This window comes from Globicephala melas, chromosome 20 (assembly GCF_963455315.2).
Source record: "Globicephala melas chromosome 20, mGloMel1.2, whole genome shotgun sequence".
Lineage (NCBI taxonomy): Eukaryota > Metazoa > Chordata > Mammalia > Artiodactyla > Delphinidae > Globicephala > Globicephala melas.
In genome coordinates, this window is record NC_083333.1 from 21,480,752 (window position 1) to 21,501,982 (window position 21,231).

A 21,231-nucleotide genomic window follows, 5' to 3' on the forward strand; every position below is an offset into this window, starting at 1 on the left:
GGCCCGCGTACCGCAAAAAAAAAAAAAAAAAAAAAGCGTGACGAGTTAACTGCAAACCCAGTGGCGTGGGCATGTGGTCCCCCCACAGTGCCTCTTAGAACCGTCTGCATGGCATCTCCCCAGTGGACCCTCTTGTCCACGGCCACCAAAGGAACCCAAGCCTACCTACCCCTTTGCAGATGGAGACGGCCTCCCTGGACAAGGACTTCGGGTACGAGACGTTGTGCTCCATGATGGACTGAAACAGCTCGTCTTCATCCTCGCCATCAAACGGAGGCTGCGCCGGAAGAGAGGGGGAGGGGGCGCTAGGCTGAGCGATTCCACACCTCGCCGCGGCGCCCGCACACCCAACCCAGCACCGGGAAACAGAGCGGGCCTCTCCCACATGCACGCGGCAGGCTGCAGGCTTAGCTCGATGACCTCGCGGGCTGTCTTTCATCAGGTTGGCGGTCGGGTGTGTTTTTCATTTTCTCCTCTGTCCCTTGCCTCACTCTGGGCAACCCCAAACACTCTTCAGGGAAGGTGTTTTTGAGTAATGTTTTTAAGGATTTGCAAATAAGTTACAATTAACCCATTAATCTTGTAATTACGTGTTAAACAATCTCACTACGATCAAGTGAGGTTACAGATGGCCTTGCGTTCAGAAGGTACGCGAGGGTGGAGAAGGCGGATGCCTTTGGCTTCTGAACCTGGGGTGAAGGGGACGCAGAACACGGGCATAGAGGGCTCTCCCCAGGCCCAGGAATCCACACCCGGGCCCTCTGCTCTGTCGGGGGCCTGCCGCCGGCACGGCGGCGGTGACGGGGGCTTGCCATCCCCTGGGCACCTCTCTGTCCTCTTCTACCGCGTTTGCAATCCCCACCTGGACAGTGGGGGGCACGGCAGCGCGGGGGCAGCTCACGGCTTTAAAGCCAGGTGGCTCTGGGTCAGAACGCGGGCCCTGCCGCCTCCTGGCTGGGTGTCCATGGGCCAGTGACCCACCTCTTTCGTTCGCAGTTTTCCAATTTGTAAAACAGGGCTCCCTGGTGAGTCTAAAGTGTCTGAGATTTTGTCTCGTGCCCAGTGAGTGCCCAATGAAGGGTGCGGGGTGCCGATGCTGGTACTGGCCAAGGGCCAGCGCGGAGGCCGGTCCCCCTGCCCATCCCACCGCTTCTCTGCCTGACAGCATCAACCCACTTCTCCTGAGCACCTGTTCCGTGACGCCTGCAAAACAGGCAGTTATTTTCAAACCACGACGTATAGTGTGGAGTTCCTTGTTTTTCACTGGCTGTTGCCCCCCCCCCCCCAGTTTCTCTGTAGCTACCCGTGCTCCCGGTCAGGCTAACGCCGTGAGGTGACACATCGTCGGAGACGGACTCGTGTGTCCAGCGCACATATATACCTGCTTCCAGCGTTGTCTTCTAATAACTGACACTTCTACCAACATCTCTGTGCACATCACTGTTTCCTCCCTGACTTCCTAAGAATAACTCCCAGGTGTGGGATGATGGGAACATTCCGATGGTTCCCGGTCAATCTCTCCAGGTCGCCCCGGGAGCACCCTCCCAGGTCACTGCTTGCTCTCAGGCCCGGGTGCTGAAGGCCGGTCAAAGGTGGAGCATTACAGTCACACGCACCTTCCCCCCCAGCGACGGAGCCTGGGGACGCAGGGGTGGCGTGCGGTGCAGTCCTCGCATACAGGACCGTTCTGGACGGCTTCCCTTCCCTCCTTCCCCCATCCCTGTGTTACAGTTTTGGATTTCTACACATCTGGACTCACTGTTTCAAGCTAAGCTACCTGCTAACTAAAGGCCTGGCTTGGTGTAAAAAAATGTCTGAACGGGGAGTGCTCTCCTTGGTGATGTGTCATTTGTGGATTTTAAATAGGCAAGTGAGGGGTGAGGTTCACGCTTCCCAGAATGGTTCCGGAACCACTGACTAGTCAGTGGTCACGGGGGCCCTGCCATGGTCATGTACAGATCACTGATGCGGGGTGGGGGGGGAGTACCCAGGGACAATTCTGGCTGCAGTTCTGGGATACAGGACTCGTTACCGAGTCACCAGGAATGGAGACCAAGCATAAGTGACCCTGGCGGGAAGGCACATAAGAGGAGAGGGCTGGGTGCTTTGTGACGAACGCCCAGACGCTCTGAGCAGCAAGGCGCTCGTTACCGGGCCGGGTAAATACGATTTATGCTCGAACGTAATCTTATTTGTCAAGCGGTCCAAGAGCTGCAGGAAGACTCAGGGTGTTTCACACTCCACTGCCCCCTGCCTGCGGACAGCAAATAAAGCAAACGAGAAGAAAACTGCGATAAACTGTCTTCTCTTCCTGCTCAACTTCAGCCCTCTGTGATTACAGAGGATACACTTAGACCTCAACCCCATCAACAAGTTGATAAGTAATCTCCCTTTTCAATAAGGACATCCATTCCCCGTAGCTTGTGGGCGTGATCTGAGCAGAGCCTTCACTATCCTTTCTGGGCTGAGTCACGGCCCAGGAACATGTTTAAATTTGCCCTGAGGAGTCATCAGGACTTAAGAAGGGGGTTCTGAAATGAAAACCCCGTTTGTGGCAGGCGCGGTGGAGAGTTAGAGGACCCGCAGCTGGGCCCGACGACACTGCATCCCAACGTGGGATGCTTTTCAAATGCCGTGTTTAAGGAGGGTCGCCATTTCCACGTGACTCTGAATGAAAGCAGGGCTTGTTTCCTGGACTCCAGAGTCAGAACGTTTGAGTGGGGTCTCGAGGGGAACTCAGCTTTCTGCGCCTTTGCAAACAGATAGCTCCCACGGGGGCAAACAATTCAGTCAAATTTTACTGTCAAAATGCCAAGGAGGGGAAATTAACTTAAGGTGCAGGCGATCTGTGTTCTGCCAGCGGCTGTCTCGCTGACAATGGTTCTACGGAACTGGCTTTTCTGTGTTTGCACACGGAAGTATATAGCCTTAAGAAGAATGGTTCCTTGGGGGAAGAAACCTAAATAAATAATACACAAACCACTTTTTAGATATCAAGTCTCAACATCATTGAGAAATAAAGACCAAATATAGGTGGAACCTCATCTTTTAATACTTAAAAGACAACTTTAGTATCTATATGATGTAAGACACAACGGAAGAGAGAAAGGAGAGACCACGGGGGTCTCCCAGCCCAGAGGGAAAGCCAATGGTCTCGCGATGGTCTCCACGGCCCGGGGCCTGGTGCCCTCTCTTCCTCTCTGATCTCAGCCTCCTACTCCGTCTCTAGCTCACTCCCTCCAGCCACATGGGCGGCTTCCTCTCCGTTCCTTAAGTGTAAAGCTGTGCACTCCCACCCCAGGGCCTTTGCACTGGCTGTTCCCTCTGTCTGGAACGCTCTTCCCCCCGGATGTGCACGTGGACATCCTCTCACTTCCTTCTGGTCTTAACTTCATCTTCTATGTGAGGCCCTCCCTGGCGCTCCGAGCTAAAACTTCAACCCTCCCCCAACACTCTACGTCCTTCTGCTTTGTTACTTTTCTTCTTAGCTTATCACTGTTACAGTCCACCAACTGCAGATCAAAAATGAAATAAAAGTCCAAAACGGTTTATAAAGCAAAACTTGGGAATTCCCTGGTGGTCCAGTGGTTAGGACTCCACGCTTTCACTGCCAAGGGCCCAGGATCGATCCCTGGTCGGGGAACTAAGATCCCACAAGCTGTGCGGTGTGGCCCAAAATAAATATAAAATAAATAAATAAAAAGCAAAACTTGAATTTGCCACATACCAACAGATACTTAAATAACACTTATATTGCAATTACAACTAGGTACATAGCATTTATATTGTGTTAGGTATACTGAGTAATAGCAAGATGATGTAAAGTGCACGGGCGGATGTGCCTGGGTTACACGCAATTACCACACCATTTATACAAGGGACTTGAGCCTCCAAGGACTCTGGTTTACCCGTGGGAGTCCTGGAACCAGTTCCCAAGGATGCCGAGGAGGGGCCCGCACATCATTTCCGTATCTGCCTGTCTACTGTCTTTCTCTGGACTGTAACCTTACTGAAGGGAAGGGTCTCTGTCTGTGTTGCTCACAGCCATTCCCACGCACATTCAGTAAGTACGCACTGAATGAATAATAAATGAGTCAATGGACGTAACATGTCAGAAAGGGTGACTTCTCCCCAGGAACAAAGATTTCTTTGGGGGCAGCTCTGCTACTCGACGTGGGTGTTTCTTTGCATTCTCTCTTACAAAGGCTCTTGGCTAGGGAGGGCACACTCCCTGGCACACTTGAGGGCTGAGAGTTAATAAAAGCTGCCCACGACAGAATCATTAGTAGGTACAATGGCAGAGATCTGAAATGTGGGAAATGCACCACTGTCATTCTTAATCCACTGAGACTGGGGGTGGGAGCTGTTTGTCAACAGCAGCGGGTGTGACTTACCCTAGTAACACAGATACTAAGGCCACCACCTTAGAAAGTGCCCCATTAGGCAGCGATGCCCTTGGTCACCTGACACGTCACACAGCCAAGGGAAACCTAATCTGCCTTTTCTTAACCGGAAGTTCAGCCTCGCTGGGCTTTTGTGAAAATTACAATGAATTGCCCAAGGAGAGAGAAGGGCAGACGGGAGAGGCTATTAAAACACTCCTTCCAGTTTAACTAACTTCTTCCTTTACAATAATACCGGCTCTACACCCGGGAGCGGCCGGGGTGATTTCTGCAGAGAAGCCTGCGGTGAAGGCCGATCCCACCCAAGGGCTGAGACACCGAAAACAAAAGGCCACCACTGTCCTCCAGGCGCAGGGACCTTTGGCGGGTGGTGCAAAAGCTGTATGGTCCACACGCCAGAGTATAGCTTTCAGTTTGGGTTTTTAGGACTAGAAGAGCATTTCTTTCACCAGGATCAGGGCAGTCAGACCAGCACCGGCCATTCCACACGGCCAGGTCCTGCTGTCGTGGTGCCCACAGAGCTGAGCCTTCTGTTACGTGGCGACACACAAGCATGAAAACGCAGGGAAACATTACCTGCCCGGCCAGCATTTCATATAACAGGACGCCGTAGGCCCACCAGTCCACAGACTTCCCATACGGCTGGTAGGCGATTATCTGTGTGAAAACAAACACATCGACTACATTTAGTGGCCAATCAGAAAGCCTGTGTTGGAACAGGGAAGTCAAGCGTGTAGTCATTTACACACTCCGTTCATGCAAATGAGGTGATGGTAACATTTGCCGCTGGGTTTTGAAGGGGACCCTTCGAATCAGACACACAGAGAACCCTCGCCCCATGATTTTGGAATTTCTCTTCTGAATCCACCGGGAGATGCCACGGCACTGCTGGAAGGTAGATTTACTGATCTTCTTGGGTGAAAATGATTTGGGCACTGAGGTGGATTTCATTTGTGGAAAAAGCCCGAGGTCATTCAGAGCAAAGGTCTGATAAATAAGACGATCAAACTATGTCACAGAATTTTGCTGAAGGATGATGTGAGGAGGACGAAAGACTAAAGGAAACATGCTAGTCTCCTTGGGCTGCACAACCCGCCCAAGGGCATCTGCTGAGGGACTGATGTTTTGAAATGTTTTTGAAAGAGACAAAGAACGCAGTAATCAAGTGTAAGATTTGGACCTTGTCTGAATCTTGATTCAAACCACCCCAACGCAGAAAGAAATTGGGAAAATTAAAATACGGTCTTGAATTAGATGACGCTGTGGGAATCGTTGCTAATATCGTCATGTGGGATAAACGGTCCGATGATTAGTTACGAAGGGTCCTTTTCAGTTAGAGGGGAGCGTATGCAGGGGTGACGTGCGTGAGAGATGAAGTATTTAGGGGTGAAATGACCCATGGTATCTTAGATTTGGTTTAGACACGTCAGTAAAATCAGGGTCGGGGGAGGAATCGATGAAACGAGCTGTCTGCAGCTGGGGATGGGCCCCGGGACCTTGCCCCTCTGAGACTCTCAGACGTGCTACGGGGGCTCCGCACCTCCCCCCACCGCCCCCCGTGGAAGGGGGTGATACTGACTCAGATTTCCGAGAGGCGAGACTTATCACAACGCAGCGGCTGCGTCCCAGGTAGGCCGTGTGCCAAAGGCACCCACTTTCCAGATCCGAGGATCTGCCCCGGAATTCGGGGCGAGGATGTGACGAACAGGTACTCAGCACAGTCACCTGCCATTCTGCAGAAAAACTGGACTTTGGGGTGTTCTAGGGTCTCTTCCACACGGCCCCTGTGTCTCATTAAACGTCCTGGGGCATCAGCTACCCCCTGTGTGTCTGCGCACTCTCATTCCTTTAACGCGTTCTGAGTATTTCTCCCCGTGGCACGAGCAACGCACACTCCTCTGACGCACCCCGGTGTGCGCAGGACCAAGGGGGCGCGTGTTTCCATCTGGCAGCTTTATAGCTCGTTTCCTTGACAAGAAAATGATAACCAAAGGAACCTACAAAGAGGCCTTAATTCCTTTTGAAGACTACCTTTGTTCTTTCCTGAAAACATAAAAAGCACAAAATACCCTACGAAAATGGGCCTCTAACTTATTCCCTAATGACATGAAATGGTGGCGGCCACACCGGTCCCCAGACGGGAAATGACTGCATCAAAGCCTGACTGGAACAAGTAGAAGAACAACAGAACTCCTCTTTGGGAGAGGAAAGACACACCCACCAAGCACCTACTGTGTTCAGATAACTCTGCACTCCCTGTGTGCAACCCAGTGAGCCAGAAATTCCTCTTCTCAGTTTTTAGGGGACAGAACCGAGATGCAAGAAGCTTACGGAACTCGCCCGAAGCCAATCAGGTAACAAGCGGTGCTCTGAAAATTGACAGGCATGTTTTAAAGCTACAGTTTATGGGGCTTCCCTGGCGGCGCAGTGGCTGAGAATCTGCCTGCCGAGGCAGGGGACACGGGTTCGTGCCCCGGTCCGGGAAGATCCCACATGCCGCGGAACAACTGGGTCCGTGAGCCATGGCCGCTGAGCCTGCGCGTCCGGAGCCTGTGCTCCGCAGCGGGAGGGGCCGGCGCACCGCGATGAAGAGTGGTCCCCACTCGCTGCAACTAGAGAAAGCCCTCGCAGAGAAACGAAGACCCAACACAGCCAAAAAAAAAAAAAAATTATAAAACTGCACTTTATGGCTTTCAAATACACGGAATCACTCGCACTGGGATTAATAAATTATGAATCAAAGGGCTTTGAGAATTAGTTCAATGAGATTTGAAATCATCACTTCAGTTGTCGTAACTATATTTCAAAAGCACTTGAGTAAAATTTGTTCTTGTAACTGTATTAAAACCAGGCCCTGCAATCTGTTCTCATTAATCAGTGTTTTAGTGTTTTTTTTTTTAAATTTTTTATATTGGAGTAGAGTTGATTTACAGTATCGTGTTAGTTTCAGGTGTACAGCAAAGTGATTCGGCTATACATCTATACATGTATGTATCTATATTCTTTTTAAAAAATTCTTTTCCGTTATAGCTTGTTACAGGATACTGCATATAGGTCTCTGTGCTCTACAGTAAAACTCTGCTGTTCACCTATCTTAGTTTCTGCTTGTTTTGAACACAGGCTGAGATGAGGCCCCACACTGCTGTGCAAATTACGAGGCTGGAGAGCAGTGGGGGCTGGATGAGGGGGACCGCGCTTTATTCCAGGCTCTGTTTCTACACATACGTGAGCAGTCTCACCAGCCAGACCCCCTGCTCGGGTGCTGGAAGATGCCACCCGCTTGGAGAAGTGTCAGCAGTCAGGGGTGTGGAAGCCCCGATCCTGGTCAGAATGACTCACACACCCGGACAGCCAGGCCCAGGGGAAGCTTTTGTTCCTTCGTTTGTTTTGACTCTTCGTCAGCTTTGGTCCAGCTTGCTTCTCAGGGTCCACTAAGCTCTTCTGACTTGTGCTGATGACACCTGACGCTTCCTCCAAGGCTTAGGACAGCAGGAGGCTCAGCGCCAATGGCTTGTTTCTGGGCGATGGCATTGCCCAGCCCCTGGAGCCGGCCAGCTCACCCTGCACTGAGCTTACAAGGTTTCGCCTTTAACTGTTAATAAGAGGACGGGGCTTAGGATTTAGCTGGAGCATTTTCTCCTGGAGACATTCACAGTCTGTCACCCCTGGCTCACGCCCTGGATGAAATGAGACGGTTCAAAGATCTAAGCTACGAGAGATGGGGGCAACCCCACCACTGCAAACGCACATTCAGCACGAAGCGTACTTCCCCTCGACGATCGGCTGCTAGTAACAAACACCTCCAAATTACCCCAAACCTCACCGCAAAGGGGAAGCCGTGTTGAGGAGAGCGCCCCACTGAAGATCTGAACACTTAGAAGCACAGGATTTAGGGTGCTGGTGACACTGTCCCCTGTGAGCTGTGTAGGCCTGCACTGTCCCACGCGGGAGCCACTGAGCCACGCGTGGCTACGAGCCTCTGACGCGCAGCCAGCGCAAACGGGCATGAAATGCTTTGGGTGTAAAATACACATCCGATTCGTAGGACTTAGTGCCCCAAATGCAGAATATCTCATGGCTAATTTTTCATCTTGGATATACCGGGTTAAATCAGATATTAATTTCACCCGTTTCTTTTCTAAGTTTTTAAGAAAACGTGGCTGCTTACATGTAGTTGGGGCTTGTGTTTACTTCTACTGCTCAGGGCTGGTCTAGACTGAGCTCTACCGGCTCCTGTTGGCCTAGGGGGCCAGCTTTGGGCTGCGGACGCAGCTCAGGGGCCACAGAACGGACGGGAGGCTGTCTTGGGTCTGTCCCCAACGGACACGGGAGCAGGTGTCTCTGGCACTTGGAAGCTAGCAGCCAAGCCCGGGCGATGCCTGTTTCCCTGCAGCCCCCCGGCGAGGGGCTGCCCCGGTGACATGGTTCCCACCGCAGAGAAACTCACAAAAGGAGAGGCGTGAGGGGCTGGCGGCGGCCTTCCCTGCGGCACAGGGAAGCCAGAGGCAGAACCCGGGGCCGCTGTCATCCAGGTTCACTGCTACTTGTTACCGCGATCTTCATGGTTATGATTCCCTGAGCCAGGTGCCTGAGGGCTGTCAGGACGCTACAAGTGGCTGCCTGTCTTGTACAGCGGGGTGTGAGTGGCCTCCTTCCAGCCTGGGAACAGGACCTGGGCAGAGGGTGGGGGGCGGCTTCTCGCCTCTTATGAGGCCAAAGGCCCACAGCAGCTGGAAGGACGTCGCTCCAGGGCCCCCCACCCTTCCCCCCTCTGCAGGGCTACACACTCCAAGACCTCCTGAAGCGGACGGGGCTTCAGACGCTTCCCTGGAGGACTCGGGGGGGCAGCGTGGTGAGGCTTCAGGTGCTACTGACTACAGCACAATGACTGGAGCCCACGTCACCATCCGGGCTTTCACCAGGGCCCGGGGTCTTTCTCTTTCTTAGCTCCTGGAGCCCTCGCGACACCCTGGCGGTAGGAGCGTCCGATTTCAGACATGAGGAAATGAAGTACAGGGAGGTTAAGTAGCCTGCCCAAGGCTCCACAGCCAGAGGTGGCAAAGCTGGCATTCGAGCCCTGGACGCCTGGCCTTGGCCTCCACGATCTGGACCACTTTTCTCAACTGAAGGTTCATCCGCTCTCGCGTCAGCGTGGCTCCCTAGACGCTAGGGCGGGAACCGGCCCAGTTAGGGTGACTCTTGCCGAAGGAGGGTTCAAATGCTTAACAGGGTCTAAATAGCGACGACGCCCACTTGAGTCAGCAGGTGGCCCCGAAGCCTCGTCTTCAAGGGCTCCGGGGACTCGCGCTCCCGCCCCTGGCCACGCTTTCCTGGACTCTGCTCCTCACCGTCCCAGCGTGTGTCCTGGCCGAGCCCCCGTGCCCACGCTAGAGTAAACGGCCCGCCTGTCGGCCGCCCTTGCCAGGCTGCAGCACAAAGGAACGCTGGCCTCTACTCGTAAAACGCGCTCAAGTCCTCTGACCGTCTCAGGGAAACAAAGCCTATTACTTCCTCCTTTTATCAACGATAAAAACATTTGAATGGGAAACTTACGGTCGTTTCGAAAAACATCATAAATCCCCCAGGCTAGAACATGGGACACTGGAGGCCTTCTTCACGGAGCTGGTGGAAATGCTGACTTGTTGAAACAGTACCATTTGGAAAGAAAGATGACGTGCCTGGGTGTTTTCTGGGTGTTCCGTTCTGACAGCTACAGGGCCCTGAGCTCACTCAGCACCTCCCCAGCTCCCTGCTCCAGGACCCACAGCCCAGGGCCACGCAGATCCCGACGCCTCTGCCACGTCAGTTACACTGAGGCTGCTTATCTGCCCCCACTCGACCCCAGGCTCTCCCCGCAGGGGCCGGGCCACCCTCCCGAGCGCCCCGCACAGCAGACCCTCCCTAAGGTCAGGCTGGAGAAGCCAGCGGATCTGGTGCAAGCCTGCTCCGCGGACACCACCGACCTCGAGTGCAAAGTGCTCGTCAGACTGCTGGACTGCTAAGGCTGCACGGGCCTTCGAGACGGTTTGGAAAAGCATCCTCAGGGTTCTGAGAAGGAAGCCGAGAGGCCTGCTGGAAGGTCGCTGGGTGGGCGGCAAGGTCTCCCAGCTGCGCCCACCTCCTGCAGCGCCAGGCTTGGACCAGAGCGTGGTGAACGGGAAGCACATCGGGGGCGGGGTATGGACGAGGCATCCCCAACGCTCAGCCAAGGTGCTCCCAGTCAAACCAGTTTGGGGCAGCGCCCACCAGCCCAGAGCACTGCAGGAAGCAGAGTGCGGCAAGAAAGCGCCGAACCTGACTGCCGGAGCCCAGCTCGGCCACGCGGGAGCTGTGTGACCCTGGGCAAGGCGCTTAGCCTCTCTGTGCTTCCGTTTCCTCATCTGTGACACTGGAACCCCAGCACCCCACATACTGGCAAGTACGTGGTATGTATAGAAACGTGTGTTTATTGCGGCTGAGTTGAATGTGCGTAACTCCACAGGGTCTCCCGGCAGGAGCAGGAAGGCCCCGGGCACGGCAGGCAGGCGAAAGGGACTCAAGGCAATGAGCTAACCCAGGCCCACAGGAAGACGAAGGAAACATGTTGAATGAGAGGCTGGATTAACCACATGGATTAAATGCTCTGAAACGATCGTCAGCACCTGGGAATTCTGTCAACGATGAACCTTCTGTTCATTCTCTCAGCAAATATCATCTGTCCGTGTGCCGGACGCTGTTCCAGGCACGAGGCACAGAAGTGAATAAAACAGATTAAAAAATCCCCCTCTCATGCAACTGAATTAATTTTGATCAGAGCAGCAAAACTTCCGGTTTCTCTTCTCTGTGGTATTAACACACCCTCCCCCACCCCTTCCCTCACTGCCACTGTTTGGGCTAATCGTGCGTCTCTTGGGGCCGGGCACCCTGCGAGGGTGACACGAACATGGATAAATACACGAAAACGTGATACCTTACACATCGAGGATCTTAGTTCATCACACGAGAAATACCTGCGATACTTGGAAGCTCTGGACAAAATGCGTAATAAAAGTAGAAAGGAATTCTGGCCCAAGACGAGAACGGCAGGTTTGGAGTCTGCACTGCATACTTCCCGTGGAGATGAACACGGTGGCCAGGGCTGGGGCGAACAGAAAACGACGTCTCTAAAGGCAACACAGGCGCCTTAAGGTCCCTTACAGTAACCACCCCCCTGCCTTCTTTACACCCGGGGACGGAAGGCAGAGAGCAGGACAGTGTATGTTCTGCTCCCCGAGGACCTGAAGGGGATCACCTGGCACAAAGAGGGTTTGCAACTACTGACCCTGGCTTCAAATAGCAAGTAACACAGAAGAGAAAAGGAAGGAAGCAAGGAAGGAAAACGAGAGCGAGCGCGAGGAGGAGGGGAGGAGGGGATGCAAACGCAGAGCTTTCAAAGCCTGGTGAGTACAGTCCCCGTTCCCAGTCCTATCCTGGACCTTTGTTTGGAAGGGAAAGGCCACCCAGGCTGCATTTCTTCTTCTTCTTCTTCTTCTTTTTAATTCATAAACTGCTTTAAAGAGAAGTTTTAGGTTCAGAGCAAAACTGAGAGGAATCTGTGGAGTTCCCATATACCCCGCCCCCACCAAGTTCAACACACCGAGGCAGTATCTTAGTTACAATCGCTGAACCTGCATGGATACATCGTTACCACCCAAAGCCCAGGGTTTACATCAGGGTTCACTGCTGGTGCTGTACATTCTATGGGTTTTTGAAAATGTATCATGACACATACCCACCACTGTACTGTTACTGTACGGAATAGTTTCACTGCCCTCAAACGCTCCGCCCACATGGCCCTCCCCCAGCCCCAGCAATTACCAATGTGTTTTATTGTCTTCCTAGTTCTGCCTCTTCCAGGACGTCAACACTCGGGCTCTTACAGCGTGCAGTGTTTTCAGACGGGCTTCTTTCACTTAGTCGTGCGCACCGAGGTTTCCTCCACGGCTTGAGAGCTCATTTCTTTCTAGTGTTGAATGATACTCCATTGTCTAGACGTATCGCAGCTTATTTGTTCACTCACCTACTGAAGGACATCTCGGTGGCTTCCAAGACTTGACAATTAGGACTAAAGCTGCTGTAAACACTTGTGCGGGTTTCCGTGTGGACGTAAGTTTTCACTTCATCTGGGTAAATACTCAGGAGCATGATGGTTGGATCGTTCGGTAAAGACCACGTTTAGCTTCGTAAGACACTGCCGAACTCTCTTCCACGGTGGCTGTGCTAATAATTCTGAAAGAGCCACGAGTCAAATTCCGAGTCACCTGCCAGACTTCTGAGCAGGCAGGAAGATGCCCCCGCCCCTGGTGTCTGACACTGGGCGTGTGCTAGCGAGATGTCTGTGGTCGGGTGAGGCATCAACAACAAGGAGTTACACGGGGAGAAAACATTTCCGTTTCAAGGCTTTGTGCAAAAGCTCTAATCTCTACTTGGGCTAATCGCCCTCTATCTCCTCGGTAACATTTGCTTGTCAAGGAATAAGTCAGGAAGGTGACCGTGAAACGACCAGGGCTGGGAAAACACCACCCCAGTTGGCCTGGGTCACCCAACCTCTTCAGCCCAAGGCCGAACTAACTTCCATAATTTCTTGTTACGTCAAAACAACAACAACAACAACGACAAAAAACTAAACTCCTCTTTGGATTCTCTTCTGCCAACCTGATATTTTCAAGAACCTCCTTAAGAGCGAGATACACTAAGAATATGATACCCACAGTAACAGGGGCCAAGGTTTAGCCCCACTTAAGCCACACTGCACTGGGCACGGTGCCCGTCTCCCACGGGGGTGGCTGAGGCCCGGCCAGCTTGCAGGCAGTGACACCGCGGGGTGGGGGGGGGTGTGCAGAGCCAGGACGCGACCCTCTGTCACGGTGCCTCTCTATGTGAGCAGGACATCTGGGGCGCTGCCCCGCCCCCGGGACCTTTACCCACCCGTCCTTCCTGCTCTGCCTGGTGACAGATGGTGAGGATGATTGCGAGCAGGTAAAACGCGTCCTGGTCTACAGCGTCGTTCACCTGCGGCCGAGACCCAGGACTCCGTACGGGGCCGGGGCGCTGGGGCCAGAGGAACAGAGGCCACGGACCATCTGCCTAAATACAGACGCTACAAACTGAGCTCGCGATATGGACTAGCTGCTCTCTCCTTGCACCTTGCCCGCGGACTTCCCCTGGCGCTCTGCTCGGGCTGCCGCACGGCTCCAACAACAGGCGTCTACTGTTCACGGTTCTGGAGAGTCGAAGCGCACGGTCAGGATGCCGGCAGGGCAGCAGCCCCCTCGCTGAGCTCTCACCAGCCTGTCATCCGTGAGCTGCCCTCCTGGTGTCTCTTACGAAAACCTCAGTGCTCTCCGAGGGGGTCCCACCCCAATGACCTCGTCTGGCTGTGGTCACCTCCTGGAAAGCCCTGCCCCTATGCACAGTCACACTGGCGTCCCCTTCAACACACCGGTTTTGGGGGAACAGGATTCCACCTGTAATTCCTCCCAACAACCCGGAAGGCCAGGTTCGACTGGAGAATTCAGGGGCCCCTGAGATGCCCTCCGCACGCGGAGACATGGCCCGCCTGACTGCTCTTGCCGCCCCCTCCACCACGGCCATGACGAGCCTCCCGCACGTCCCAGCTCTGTCCCATCTGCCCGTTGGACGCTGGCGTGTCTGCGCCAGCAGGGCGGCACCCCGCGGGGCGATGGCACGGGGGGGGGGGAGGGGGGAGAGGCTGCGCAGGTCCTGGGAGGGACTTCTCAGACCCCAGGTGGGCACATCCCTTTGACCCTACAGACCCCAAGCCTGTGAGGACAGCTCAGGCTGGGGAGGCCCGACGAGAGCCCTGTAACGTTGGGGGCACAAACTTCAGCCTGCAGCCCAAATCCAGCCCAACCCTGCCGGGTGCAGCCTGGGAGCTAAGCATGGTTTTAAGTTTCCTGAATGTGAGAGAAAAAATGTAACAAAGACGATCAGTCTTTGGAGCCTTTTGGCAGGAACAGCCGCTCAAACTGGAGAAATCTAAAATTTAGATGAAGGCAAAGGCTAAAGCACTTACCCTCTAGCCCTCAGCAGAAAAAGCTTCTGATCCCGGCTCTGTAACCCAGGGCAGGGGCCTCTCTTGCCTGGGTCCTCGGCGCTTTTGAGACCTGCCCCCGCGGGGTGCTGTGCTGCGGATTCTCTGCTGGCCCACACAGAGCTCAAAGCCAGCTGTGCAGGGGACTGTCCCCAAAGACGGCCACAGTGCCCCTCGCTCCCATCCTGTATGGCCCCTGCAGCGTGACAGCACCACGCCTCCCACCAGGATTTAGTACTTACATCACCTCCCCTAGACGCCGGGCTGGCTGTGGACTTGCTCTGACCTGGAGAAGGTGGTGGGAATGACACAGTAATCAAGTTCTAGGTGAAGCTTAAGGGGCCTCCACTTTTTGGGGGGCCTGTGTTGTACCCTCTTGGGAGTCACCGTGGCGAGACGCTCTGGATAAACTATTGAATGAGGAGAAATCTCACGGAGGACAGAACACGGAGAGGAGGACCCGTGGGTCTCGGCCAAGAGCCAGCAGCCCGGGGCCCCCGTGGGACCACCCTCCAGGGCCCAGCAGGGCCACAGCGGCCGGCACATGCCGGGCAGAATCCCAGCGATAACGTGGCTGTGGTTTTAAGCCGTTCAGTCTTGGGTGGTTACACAGCAGCAGCAAGTTGAAACAACTGTCAAATAACAGACGCGAATGAACGCAGCCCTGCCCTGGAGGCAGGCCAGGCTTCTTATGGGCAAGGCTTCAGCCCCAAAGTCGCATCCGCATTTCACAGACGTCGCCCCAAGTTCTTCAAAGAGCAGAACTACAGCCAGAGCTGACTACACAACGATAAAGCAAAAGCCACCTGAAGTCAAACAGAAAGTCCTTCCTTCTCAGAAACATCACATCTGCGTGGGGCTCGGCTAAGGTAGAGTCGGGCTGAATTAAGCCGGAATCGGAGGCGCCACCACCAGCCTCTAGTCTCCCTCCGAGCGGTTCTCGAGCTCAGCCACCGTGGCCTGGTCACTGGTCTAGGCTGCGGTGGCAGGCGGGGGGAGGGGGGCCGGATTCACTGCTCCGCGCCCCCTTCGGAGCCCCCTTATCTCAGGCCTCGTCTGCTGAGCAGGGAGCCCTTCAAGCCCTTTGTTCACTGTGCTCTGAACCAAATAACCACTCGTGCAGCGAAGGAACGAACTGGGAGTCAGGAACACATTTGTGCCTGTAAGACCTTAATCGGCTGGAATAAAAGATTTTCCAGAATTCCAGTCCGGTGGTCTTCACAGATGCGTGTGGAAGGGGGCACTGAGGCATGAGGGCCCTGGCCCGGGGCCTGCCGTCTACGAGCCCTGCACGGGGCTCCTCTCCTCCCCACGGCTCCTCTTGTCTGGAGAACAGGGACAGCACCACTCAGCTAAGGACTGCTGTTAAATGACACGAAGTCACAGGGGCAGGTGCATGGCCCACACCCGCCCATGAGAGCAGACTGGTCATCTCCGTCCAGACACCCAGCCCGTCCTCCCCACGGCAAGGTGAAAAGGGACTCAGTGAGCCCTGACCCATTTTCGCAAGATTTAAACAAATCCCCAACTGAAGGGCCAACTCATGTAGCCATGGGATTCCTGGAGTAAAGACTTATCAGGGCGCCATTGGTGCTTGGAAAACAAAGACGGGGCCTGGATGGAGGGAGGCTCACTTGTACCCCCGGAGGGAGGTGGTCAGTCCCTGGGCAGCCCTCCTCCCGGGACCACAGCTGCTGCAGGGAGAAGCTGATGAGCCCCGGGTTCAGAGCCCAGCCTGCCGTGGATCTGGGGCGTGGGAAAAATGAACGAATCTCTGCCCCTTGGGTTCATCACCTGGGAAACAGGGCCAATAACACCGACGCTGCAGACCCAACTGAAGGATTAAACAGACTCACGTCGATGAGGCGCCCCTCCCTGGCTCTCACACGCAGCAGGCATCCATCAGGGGGCAGCTAAGTCACCAGGAGCTGGTCATCTGTGGAGGGAGGGCGGGGAGGGGGAGGGGGAGAACAGACTGGGGCTGCCTCATGGACCACGAGATCACAGAAGGGGTCAAATGCTCCAGAGAACAGGCTGAACTCATTAAACTCTGATGCCACGAAAATTATGAGACAGTTAAAGAGACGCAGACAGACAATCAAATATATGAGATAATATAACCAACACCATTCCTCGAAAAGGACTGAGAAGAGTTATATAATTTAAGGAAGAACTGCCCCCCAGAATGCCTGGCCTGGGCTCTTTAAACGTTTCTTGGGGGGAAAGCGGCTGCTTCATCTCCTCTGTGATGCTGGAGTCACTGGACCGTGACCTGGCGCAGAGGGAAGCTGGCCTTTGATAGAAAGCGTCTTCCGGTTTATCGTTCTCTTTCTTTAATCAAGGGCTTTCTCCGCGGCCGCCCGCCTGGGCGGTGTTGGGGTCAGCGGCCCAGAGGCGCTGATCTCAGAGGGGCCGCTGCTGGCACTCACCGGCTTCTTTCCACCTCGTTTTCCCGTTTCTTCCCAGCTTGGCAGGTGCTCATGTACGGCCTGGCTTCTCGGCCGTGTGCACCAAACGAGGTCTTTTCTCACGCGACTTTTACGTCTCTTTTATTCTCTGCCCCTCTCTACAGCTCTTTCCCCAGAGGCCAGGAGAAGCTCCGGGGAGGTCGGTACTCTGGCCCCTCGGGTCCTGAGCTGACTTCCCGTCCACCTTGGGCCCTTGGGGACCCCCGGCAGTGGGAGAGGGGGGGCGCGGGGCCACACCCCTGCCCCCGCACGCTCTGCCACCTGCCACCAGCCTTGGGTTCCAGCCCCGGAGCTCCCGACCCCCCAGTGCCTGAGCCTCGGCCCTGTGCCCCGGCCCATCTGCCCTGCCCCGGCCATGGCCAGACACACAGCTCGCTACGCCTGCCCCCGACCCCCCCACCCATCCCTCCTGCCCCCGGGGTAGTGGCCCACCTGTGAACAAAAGCCAAGGGTCCTGCTGCCTGGAGCTCAGCAGGAGACAAAGAAAGAAGTAAACACGTGAGCACGCGACGTGGTCTATCCGAGGGTGACGTGCACCGCGGAAGGGGACCAGGGACGCGGCTGGAGGTCTGCCCCCTGAACCAGGGCGGCCGGGAAAGGTGACCTCCCGGAGGTGACATTTGCGCCAAGGCTTCAAGGAGGAGAAGGAGGGAGCAGGCTGACCCCCGCGAAAGGAGGGTCCAGGTAGAGGGAAGGAGAGAAGAATCAGGCATATTTTACATAAAAATACAGACCTCTGGCTGTCGTCATGGGCAATCCTGTGCTGGCCTTCTCACAGGGCTGAAAGGAGAGCCCAGGACCCCCGGGACGGGCCTCCAGCTCTCTGAACACATCCAGCCCAACACAGACGGCAAGTGTGCGCGTCTGCCTGCGGGCAGTTGGTGGCGGGGGGACCCGCAGGCTTCTCCTCCGGGGTTGTTCCGTGCTGGAGGGCCGTCTGTCGTCACCTGGGGACACGGTCTTGCCCATATCCCCGAGCTCCCCTGGGCTGCAGTGGCCCGCTCCTAACTGCTTCCAGCCCCTGACCCTCCTGACAGGGGGTGCTTGGTGGACCCTCGGTGAGCACCTGAGGGGGAGGGGCTTAGAGCTGCTGGCTCACCCCGGCTTCTGAGAGGTCTGCCCAGGATGGGCAGCTGGACCACGATCCTGACTCGCTGCCCCAGAGACGGAAAGGCCTGGTCAGGACTCAGACCCCTCGGACGTTAAAGAAGAAGTGGGCTGTAACATCTCCGTGCTCGTCCCTCACTGCCCTTTCCCTCGGGGAGCCTTCCCATCTCCCTGGAGGTGCTGCGATACGTGCACAGGATACACAGGCTTTGGGGTCGGAACGTCTCGGCTGCAAATCCCACCTTTGTCTCCTACCAAGTGGCGCAACCTCTGCTCGTGTATCAGGCGTGACCAAGCGGAAGCTGCGTTCCGAGGGCCCGCTCTGGAACAGGCACTGCCCACACTGTGGGTGACGCCCTCTGCGTGTGGGCCACACACCCCGGCACGACCAGGCCGAGAGCGAGGGTCCCACGTGGTGCACATTCCGGAAGCTCCGCCCTACCGCTGCCTAGCTCTCCCAGGGAAGGGCGGGCGATGCTAGCGTCCAGGCTGCTGCTCCGCTGCGGCAGATACCTGCCTTGCGACCGGATCTCGCTCGCCCGGAGCAGCCGACTTTCAGATGGGGGATGAAACCCAGGTGAAGCCTCAAGGGCTCTCTCGCTGTCCTCGAAGGACCCTTTCTATGTCAAAGCAAAGAGTTCCCTTCACGTCGGCTTCAGGGATTAGCTCCTGATTGGTGCCCCTTTCCCAGCGTCCATCTCGGCGCCAAACATGTGTGTCAATGACATTTTCTGCCTTTGCTCATCTTTGCCGGCTAAGGAGATGCTACAGTACCGAGATCCATTTCAAGGCTTTTGACGAACAGCCATAAATATTTAAGCCTCCGCTTTGCCTATTTAGGAAAATGCCACCTAAGATAATTATTTTGCCTTTGCCTGACAGAAAGATTTACACAGAGGACAAGGTTATTTTCACCTCTGAGCAAATTCAGAAACTTGGAACCTAGATGGTCTTTTCTCTACCCTGCAATGATTCCTTGGGTGAAATATGCCAAATTCCTGGACCCTTATGAAGAAAATGCTAGCGTAAGGCGAAACAACCTGAAGTTATGCCTGACGGAGCTCCCAAAGGAGCGCGGATTCTTCTTCATTGAAAGTCAACCGGCATCTAGGTGTAGATTTTGGTTCCTGTTTGCGGCACCTCCTCTAGACGGGAAGCACTTCCAGGGCAAGGCCCCGCGTGCTCTCTTTCTGTGTCCCCACAATGCCACGCTTGGTACAGCAAGCGTGCAGGATGCTCTCTGGACACACAGGCTGCCCCGGGTTTGAGTGGCTCAGCACGGCGGGCAGTGCGAAGGTCCGCAGGCGGCCTGAGCCTGGGGAGGCAGCTGGATTCCAGCACTTTTAGCAAACGTGGCCCCAGGCTGTTACTGACTGCCTCGGACACTCATCTGAAAGACAGGCCTGCTGACCTGTTCCTCTACAGGGTTTGTGACGAGAAGGAAGTACAGAAGGTGCCCAGCACACAGTGGACACTCGATAAATGGCAGGTGCTCTCTGATTGCCTGCACAGTGGGTATACGGAGAGGAATGAAGGCTTCCAGAACCTGAGGGTATCCGGAGCCAGAGCATGTGATCCAGTGTATCAAGAGGCCCAAAGCTTGTTTTCCATAAAGCCCTCTTTGACGGCCTGTTCCCAGCATCCCTCTCCCTGATGGGTGTTCCCAGCATCCCTCTCTCTGATGGATGTTCCCAGCATCCCTCTCCCTGATGGATGTTCCCAGCATCCCTCTCTCTGATGGATGTTCCCAGCATCCCTCTCTCTGATGGATGTTCCCAGCATCCCTCTCTCTGATACCATGTCCTCAGGTTCTTAGCATGACATGGCCAACCCCATGCAGGTGCGATCTCCCAAATGGCAAACAACTTCTCAGTTCAAAGGGTCTTTTCCAGGCCAACCTAATCTCTGTTGGCCCAAAAAAGTGACCAGGAAGACAGCAATGGCCAGGGTCTTCTAGGACAGGCTTCTGGAAGACTGCAAGAGGCTCAGAATCGGATGTGGCAAGTGAGTCAAGTGAACGAAGGACCAACTTGCCTTGCGGCCAACAAGGCATGTCCCCTTGAGATGGGGAGATGACCCTGGATTATCTGGGTGAGCCCCAAAGGTCCTTAGGAGAGGGAGGCTGGAGGGCCGGGGCTAGAAAAGAGAGGGAGAGAGATTACAAGATGCTATGCTTCCGGCACAGAAGATGTAGAAGACCCATGAGCCGAGGGCTGCAGACAAGCCCCAGAGGCTGGACCAGGCACAGATTCTCCCAGAGCTGCTGGAGGCTGTGCAGCCCCTCCGACAGTTTGGCGCTAGCCCAGTGAGACTGCTCTGGGCTTCTGACCTCCAGAACCGTAAGATAATAAATTTGCCCTGTTTTAATCCACTAAGCTGGCGGTTGTTACAGCAGCCATATGAAATTAGCACCGCGAGGAACCTTGAAAAAACAGGCAACCAACTTCAATTATTTGGACAATGTCATCTCTGTGGAACGCTGTCACCCCTGGTGATGTCAGACGGCTGAGGTGTCGCTGAACACAGGAAGCTGTCTGTTTGAGCAGCAGGAACCTGGTCTTGAGGAAGTTCAAAAGCCACCTCTATTCCTCAAACTGCTGCCATTCCCTGTCACCAAGCTTTGACAGCAACTGGTGGGTGTTACCCAGAGTGGGCACAGCTAATAATCACAGCCTGTGTAATACACGTCAGCCAGGAGAAGGCTTCAGAATAAATACTGCATCAGGAGGTTGTATTTTTTTCTGTACCATGTCTCTATCCTTCATGTTTGAGAAAGATTTAAGCTCATTACATGCACGGAGATACTAAGGTGTGAGCTGTTTGCAGGGAAAGAGGTTACGTAGGTTATGTATCAAGAGAACATCCCATCTTTGCCCACGTAATTCAGAATTTAAGTTTCTAAGTCAATGTTCTAAGCCTGTGTTCCTACACTGTCTAGGAATATAACAGGCAAAACAAAGCCTTAACAAAGGGATAAAGATTAGCTTCCCTTTTGGAATAACGGGTATAACGAGGGTTGCCAGGTACAAACACTGTACTAGGCACCTTAGTCCTCAGCAACTCTACAGGGCGGACATCCCTGACTTGCCACTGTAGAAACGGAGGCTCAGACAGTTTGAGAAACTTGCCTGAGTCCCCACAGCCTGTAAATAGTAAGTCAGGAGTGCAGCTCACACTGGTC

At 54.7% G+C, this 21,231-nt stretch overlaps 1 protein-coding gene across 1 annotated transcript in view; it reads right to left on the reverse strand.

Moving 5' to 3' along the window:
• Positions 1-21,231, reverse strand: part of PRKCA (protein kinase C alpha) — a 366,741-nt gene that overhangs the window by 18,041 nt on the left and 327,469 nt on the right. The window contains exons 14-15 of the mRNA XM_030837966.2: positions 4,980-5,060; positions 170-277 (exon numbers count right to left, since the gene is read on the reverse strand). Of these exons, the coding sequence (XP_030693826.1) occupies positions 170-277; positions 4,980-5,060 (189 nt within the window). The remainder of the gene's footprint in view (positions 1-169; positions 278-4,979; positions 5,061-21,231) is intronic.